At 48.5% G+C, this 8,025-nt stretch overlaps 1 protein-coding gene across 2 annotated transcripts in view; it reads left to right on the top strand.

Annotated features, from left to right (window-relative positions):
* Positions 1–422: 422 nt before the first annotated feature.
* The window catches only part of MORC3 (MORC family CW-type zinc finger 3), a gene marked incomplete at both ends in the record, with an annotated part of 57,249 nt that continues 49,646 nt past the window's right edge, over positions 423–8,025 (top strand). For both annotated transcript variants that reach the window (XM_080695876.1, XM_080695877.1), the window contains one exon: positions 423–461. In XM_080695876.1, the coding sequence (XP_080552002.1) occupies positions 423–461 (39 nt within the window). The remainder of the gene's footprint in view (positions 462–8,025) is intronic.

The following is an 8,025-nucleotide window of genomic DNA, read 5'->3' as shown; positions in this document are numbered from 1 at the left end:
GCCAACTATGGTCTGTCTTCATTTACTTCAGAACGTTTCAAAATCATCCACCGAGGCAGGCAGGGGAGATTTTTTGGGTGCAATCCACATGGTCTCAGGTCAAGCGCCGCGAGCTCCTGGACCCCATAGAGCGCCAGGCCAGGCTGCAAGCCTGAGGCCCGGGGTCCCGCCAGGCCAGGAGAGGGCTGCGCGCGCCTCACGCATGCGCCGTGGCGCGGGGCCAGCGCCCGGGGCGCAGCTCCCGGCCAGGCGCTCCGTACCACCGTCCCGTTCCGCCGGCGCCTGGAGGCGGAAGTCGAGCGAGGGGGCGGGCCCTGGCGACGCCCCGCCCCGGAAGTGGGCGGAGCGCCAGCGCCTCCCTCCCCGTTGCCTCACAGTCGGGTCGCGGCCGAGGCCGGTCCCGGCTTTGTAGCTCGCTGAAGATGGCGACGCAGCCTCCCAGCGGGATCCGCCTCAGCGCGGTGAGCAGCCGCGAGGGGTGGAGCGGGCCGGGTCCCCGGAGGGCGGGCGGGCGCGGGCGCGGCGGGCCGCCATGGCGCTCGGGCGGCGGCGGCTGAGCCCGCGGGCTGGTCCTGCGGCCCCGCCTCCGGCCGCGCCGCTGTCGCCCGCCGAGGCCCCTTCCCCGCGGGCGGCGGGCCGGGCCGGGGCGGCGGGGCGCGGCCGGCGCCCTGGCCAGCGGCGGGCACCCTCGTCCCCGCGCCCGCGGCCGTCGGAGCCGCGTCCTGGAGGGGGCGTGGCCTCCTCACCTGATTGTCCGAAAAAGTTTTATTCGCCGGCGGCGCGGAGGTGTCGCGGCCGAGCGGACCTCCGCGGGGCATTGTTCCGGGTGCGTCGCCTCTTTCCTTCTCGGAGCCGACTCTTGGCAACACCTGGCGGAGTCGCGCTCGAACCTTTCCCCCTACCTGGTGCGTGTGGCCAGATACCTGGTTTCACCGGCGTTTTCTTAGTGGCGAATTTGTTATTTCTGCCTTGAGCTGCCTGTTCATGGCCTTTGCCCATTTTTCTTATTTTTTTCCTTTGATGAGGGTACTCATTGACTTGTGAAGGTTGTTTACATATTATGGGTAAAGGAAGGGTCCCGTGGTTACAATTAGCTTTGTATTTATTTTTTGGTACTGGGAGTTGAACCCAGGGTCATTCTGCATCCGAGTGAGGCAGGGCAGAAGATCTGGGAACAAAGGAGAAAAGACCATGCCTTCTGTGAGATTGGGTGAGGAAAGGGGGAGACTGGGGGGGCATCAGAAAAATCAGGGTCCTGACGAGTCCACAAGATAGCAGTTCAAGTGAAGGATCCAAATTGTGCAGAAGCCACCGGTTCCCCCAGCCGGCCGTGGTGGCGCAGGCTTGTAATCTCTGCATTTGGGAGGCTGAGACTGGAGGATCGCGATTCTAGGACCTTAGGCCCTTTGCTGCGCAGGGGGACCCTGTTTCAAAATAAAGAATAGAAAATAGGGCTGGGGGTGTCACTCGGAAGTGGACTGTTCCTGGGTTTCATCCCCCCGAAAATTGGTTGCCCCAAACCCAATTCTGACCAGTCGTAATAGAATAGATAGAAAACCTCAGGAAGATCCCAGCATGGTGGCACGCTCTTAAAACCCCAGTATTTAGGAGGTTGAGACGGAGGATGGCAGGTTCATGGCCAATCTCAGCTACATAGTGAGGCCCTCCTCAATTTAGTGAGACCCTGTTTCAAAATAAAGGATAAGAAATGGGGTTGGGGTGTACCTCAGAGATAGAATGCACCTGGGTTCAATACCCAGTACCATTAAAAAAAAAGAAACAAAACCCTCAGGAAGGCTTTAAAAAAATTTTTTTTTTAAGCCGCGCGTGGTGGCGCTTGCTTGTAATCCCAGCTCTTGGGAGGATGAGACAGGAGGATCACATGGGTTCGAAGCCAGCCTCAGCAATTTAGACCCTGTTTCCAAATAAAGTATAAAAAAGGTCTGGGTCTGGGATTATAGCCCAGAAGTAAGAAAAGTCCCTGGGTTCCACCCCCAGTACCACACAAAAACAAATTAGTACATTGTAGTCATGCATCTTTTAGTACAAGATGGCGGAGGAACACCTGCACACATCAACCAGTTAGCCCTTCCCCAATTCCCACCCCATTCCCTCCCTCCTCATATTTGGCTTAGTGATTGCCTTTGCTCGGGAAGGTTTAAAAGCCCACTTCCCAAGAGTTTTGAGTTCACTCTTTTTCTGGGACTGCTTTGTCTTCTCTCTTTCCCTGACTTTCATATATATTTATATATGGGGAGAGAGAGAGAGAGAGAGAGAGTGAGTGTGTGTGTGTGTGTGTGTGTGTGTGTGTGTGTGTGTGTGGTGCTGGGGATGGAATCCAGGGGCATTCTACTTCCAAGCCACACCCCCAGTTCTTTTTTTTGGGTATTATTTTATATTTGAAACAGGTCTCACTAAGTTGTGGAGGACCTCACTAAGTACCTGAGGCAGGCTATAAATCTGCAATCCTCTTGTTTCAGCCTCCCAAATCTGGGATTACAAGTGTGGGCCATCACTCCTGGTTTATATTTTCATATTTCTATACCCTTCTCTAGTCCTTGTGGTACACTTGACTTTGTTCTCCAAATCTACTGGATACGAACCCCATTGAAGAGGACGCCTGAGCTTTACAACCTCAGCCCTATTTTATTTCTTATTTGGAAACTGGTTCTCTTAAGTTGCTGAAAATGGCCTTGAACTTGTGATCTTCCAGCTCCAGCCTCTGTGCCACCACTTACCAGGCTATTACTGGTTTATGGAATGAGATAATCTTTATTGGAATTTAGAGAGCAGCTCTGTTTCTCACCACTGGCTAAAGTTATAGTAACATTAATATAACTTTAATTAACATTTGTTAATTATTCTTCCTCTCACCTGCATTGAGGCAGTTAGGCCCAAGTATTAGTCTGTCCACACTGAGTCTGTCCACACTGAGTTTAAAATCTCTCCCCAGGGCTGGGGTGTAGGTCCAGTTGGTTTCTTAACTGGTTCTTTACTCCCCCCCCCCTCACCACCCCACTCCACTCCACCCCCACACTGACTTGAGATAACCTTTGTCTCTTCTACATCAAAATGAGAATAAGAGCCTGGCACACCCATAATCCTTGTGAGGCTGAGACCCGGAATTTCAGTTTTAAGGCCAGCCTCAGCAATCTAGTGAAACCCTATTTCAAAACAAAAAATTAAAAGGGTCTGGGGGGTGTAGTGTAGAAGTCGAATGCCCTGGGTTTAATAATGCCTAGCACCACAAGGAAGAAAAAACCGGGAATCCAGCGAGGTGGTATAGGCCTGTAATCCCAGCTGCTTGAGAAGGGCAAGTTTCAAGGCCGCTTGGGCTATTTAGAGACCCTGTCTGAAAATAAAAAATAAGAGGGTTGGAGTTGTTGCTCAGTGGTAGAATGCTCTTGGGTTCACTGCCCTATACTGCAAGAAAAAAAAAAAAAATTAAGAGAAATTGAATAGAGTCAAAAGTCAGAATTGGTTTTTAACTAGGTGTTGTGCGTTGCCTAGCATTTACTATCCTGGGTTCTACCCCCAGCACCACAAACAAAACAAAAACCCAGGCTTCACTCTTATGGTGCTGAGATTGAACCCAAAGGCGTTTTACTTGGAAACGAGACCCCAGACTTAAATTTTTCAGGGGGGAGGGTGGTACCTGGACCCAGTGACAATCTACTTCTGAGCTAAACCACCAGTTCTTTTAAGTTTTTTTAAAAACAGTTTCTCTAGCTGGGCGTGGTGGCGCACACTTGTAATCCCAGCGCTTGGAAGGTGGAAACAGGAGGATCACGCTGGTTCGAAGCCAGCCTCAGCTGGTTTAAGAGACCCTGTTTCCAAATAAAATATAATATAGGTCTGGGAGTGTAGCCTGGAGGTAGAAGGGTTCCATCCCCAGTATAACCAAAAAAAAAAAAAAAAACACTTTCTCTAGGTTGCTGAATTGTTGAAGCTGGTCTAGAAGCTGGTCTGGTGGAACCTGCTTTCCTCCTGTCTCAGCCTCCCAAGAACTGGGGTTAGAGGTGTGTCCCGCTATGCCTGACTAGAAACCTAGGCTTCAAGAAACCGATGTTAGCTGACTCTGGATGTAGCAGCTGCCCTGTGCTAGTCTTCCTTTTGTGGGAAGTACAAGCTGTTTGGAAACTCTAAGAGAAGTCTTCCACTGCGGTTCCTGGCCAGTGTCTCTACCAGTTTCTGCTTTTGCTTTAGGATGAAAGTTGGCAAACGACAGGAACCAAACCCAGCCCAACACCTGTTCTGTATGACATGGGAGATAAGAAGGATTTGTATGTTAGTGAATGGTTGAAAAAAAAAATCAAGACTATTTTTTGACCCGTGAAAATTATGTGACATAGAAATTTCAGTTTCCATAAAGGTTTTTATGGTTGTCCTTGCAGAAGTGGGGATTGAACCCAGGGGCACTCTGCTACTGAGGTTCATGCACAGTACCCCCTTTGTTTTTTGCATACTGGGGGTGGAACCCAGAGGCATTCTGCCTTCGAGCTACAACCCCAGCCCTATTTTTTATTCTTTATTTTGAAACAGCATCTCACTGAGTTGCAAAGGGCCTCACTAGCTGAGGCTGTCCTCGAACCGCGACCCTCCTGTCTAAGCCTCCCAAATGCAGGGATTACAAGTGTGCGTCACCATGCCCGGTTCACAGCCCTTTTTCATATATATTTTATTTTGAAACAGGGTCTGGCTAATTGCCTATCCTATCCTTGAACTTGTGATCTTACCGTGTTAGCCTCCTGCATTGCTGGGATTACTCATATGTCCCACTTTGCCAGGCACCATAAAGTTTTATTGAAACACAGACATACACTGCTTTCAAATGCTTGGATTAAGAGAGTCCAAAAAGTAATGAGTTTTTGCATTTGTCAAAAGCCGTGCAATTTTTTTGTGTGTGTGTGTGGTACTGGGGAGGAACCCAGGGGCATTCTACCGTTGAGCTCCGCTCCCAGCCCTATTTTTTATACTTTATTTTGAAGCAGGGTCTCACTAAGTTGCGGAGGGCCTTTGGTCTCTGCCTCCTGAATGCTGGGATTACAAGCATTATAAATGAAAGAGCTGGTGGTTTGGCTCAGAGGTAGACTGCTGCTGGTCCAATCCCCCATGCCACCCTCCCCCCGTGATGTGGTAGGGAAACATTCTAAGCTGCACCCCAGCCTACTTTATACAAATTTAGGAAAATTGTTGAGAAGATCTGAGATCCCAGGATGGGGTGTGAAGAGTGACTTTTTAATTTTTTGCTTTTTCCCCCCTGTATTTCAAAGTAAAATGCATACAGCATTTTCATGGTTGTTGACTTTTTTCTTACAAAAATCCTGCTGTGGATTTAGCCACAGAAGCACATTTCCTTGCTGCCTTCTCTTCCCAAAGCATATGTCGGTTTTGGGGCCATGTATGGTTTGTTCTTACGCTTAGCTTATGTTCATGCATGCCAAGTGGTTATTCTGTTTGTATTTTCCTTCCTATGTAGCTTTTTACTTCCCCTTAAGTTAGTAATTGATTTGTATTTTGTTTAGTTCTCTACTGATCAGTAGGTCATTCAGACTTTCAGAGGAACTAGGAAATCTTTTCCAGATGTGCTCAGACACATCCAGTGTGTTTGCACTTTGTTACCAGAGTCTCGGCCAGAGGCCAGACTGTGGGGATCTCAACAAGTCAGGTCTGGCCACTCACCCCAAGATGGCGAGGTGGGGAAGGAATTCAGTACCGATACCTGCATAGGAAGACAGGAAGATCGGTCAGGCATTCCTTAGCCCTGTCTTTCGGGGTACTGACGTGAGGTTTAGGTTTAAGTCGAGGAAGAATTGGGGGGCAGTTTAGAAGTATGCGTAATTGAGCAGTTTCACACTTGGTCAGACTGTCCTGTCCACTCAAGGAGATTGCCATTGCTCAGGGCAAACTCCATTTTGTGTGTGTGTGTGTGTGTGTGTGTGTGTGTGTGTGTGTCTGGAAATTGAACCCAGTGCTGTTCTACCTCTGAGCTACACCTCAGCCCTATTTTTTTTTTTTTTTTTGTGGTACTTGGGGTGGAACCCAGGGGCATTTCTACCTTTGGGCTATACTCCCAGACCTATTTGTACTTTATTTGGAAACGGGCTCACTAAGTTGCTGAGAGCCTCCCTAAGTAGCTGAGGCTGGCTTCGAACCTGTGTGGTCCTCCTGTCTCAGCCTCTCAAGTGCTGGGATTAAAAGCGTGTGCCACCACACCTGCCCTTATTTTCTTCTTTTTTTAATCATGAAACAGAATCTTGCTGTAGGTGTACACTGGCTTCTCGCCTGCAATCCTCCCAAGTACTGGGGTTTTGTGTGTGCACCACTGCACGCAGCTCAGATTTGCCCTATTGCTATAAATTAGGCCTGTGACTCTGGAGGGGGCATTTTGGTTCTCCTGAGATGATTGCTTCTGCTTAGGGACTGGTAGTCTCCTCCTTGGGTGATCTGCCTGCAAGACCCCATGATGACTACAGAGGCATCCAGGCATAGCGCCAGGGGGTCTGGAAAGAGATTGTAAATGTGTTCCTGCAAATCTTGAAAACACCTTAGTTACTCTTGGTGTCCTCAGTCTTGAGGAGGTTGAGACAGGCTAGATAAATTTAGAGCTAATAAACTTTATGTGTGTATGTAATAAACTGTGTGTGTGTGTGTGTGTGTGTGTGTGTGTGTGTGTGTGTGTGTGTTTTAGGGATAGAACCCCAGGGACATTCTACCTTTGTGCTACATCCCCAGCTTTTTTAATTTTTGTTTTGAAACAGGCTATCACTAGGGTATCTCAAGTTGAGAGTCTTAATACATTGTTGAGGCTGTCCTGAAACCTATGATCCTTCTCACTGACTCAGCCTTCTGAGTACTGGGATTACAGGTGTGTGCCAGCACACCTGTCTGCCCCATTTATTTATTTATTTATTTATTTATTTATTTATTTATTTTCAGTACTGGAGATGGAACCCAGGGACATTCTGCCTCCGAACTACACCCCCAGCCCTATTTTTTTATTCTTTATTTTGAAACAGGGTCTTACTAAGTTGCAAAGGGCCTCACTAAGTAGCTGAGGCTGGCCCTGAACCGTGATCCTCCTGTCTCAGCCTCCCAAATGCTGGGATTACGAGAGTACCACCATGCCCGGCTTCCCCCTTTCTTTTATTTATTTTTATTTTTTATTTTTTTGTGGCACTGGGGGTGGAGCCCAGGGGCTTTTCTACCTCTGGGCTATACTCCCAGACCTATTTTATATTTTATTTGGAAACGATCTCCCTAAGTTGCAGGTGCCTCACTCAGTAGCTGAGGCTGGCTTCGAACCTGTGCGATCCTCCTGTCTCAGCCTCCCAAGCGTGGGGATGACAAGTGTGCCCACCACGCCCGGCAGGCTTCCCCCTTTCTTTTAATGTACACCTTTTTAATCTGAAAAATGTTCTTTCCTCTATTTTTCTCTTGTGTTTTCTGTTCTCATTGAGGGTTATTTTCGGGGGAAGGGTACTGGAAGTTGAATCCAGGGGCATACTACTCCAAGATACACCCTTAGTCCTAATTTACTTTTTATTTTGAAACAGGGTCTCACTAGGTCACTTGAGGGTCTCGCTAAAATTGCTGAGACTGCCCTTAAACCTGAGGTCCTCTTGTCTCAGCCTCCCAAGTACTGAGAATACAGACATGCACCACCACACTCCACTTTTTTGTTGATTTCCATTCTGGGGGGTATCTTCTTCGCCTTTCACCTTTCTCATACTTTTTTTTTTTTTGGTGGTGGTGGTACTAGGGGTGAAACCCAGGGGCTTTCTACCTCCGGCTACACTCCCAGACCCATTTTATACTTTATTTGGAAACAGGGTCTCACTAAGTTGCTGAGAGCCTCATTAAGTAGCTGAGGCTATATTTGAACCTGTGAGATCCTCCCGTCTCAGTCTCCCAAGCACTGGGATTACAAGCCTGCTCCACCAGGCCTGGTTAGTCTTTGATATTTTAATCATTACAAACACTATTTTTCTAGTGTCTTTTTAAAACCACTCTCCACATAATGTT

Source organism: Muscardinus avellanarius (assembly GCF_963383645.1).
Source record: "Muscardinus avellanarius genome assembly, chromosome: 5".
Classification (NCBI taxonomy): domain Eukaryota; kingdom Metazoa; phylum Chordata; class Mammalia; order Rodentia; family Gliridae; genus Muscardinus; species Muscardinus avellanarius.
This window is presented reverse-complemented; position numbering and strand designations above follow the sequence as displayed.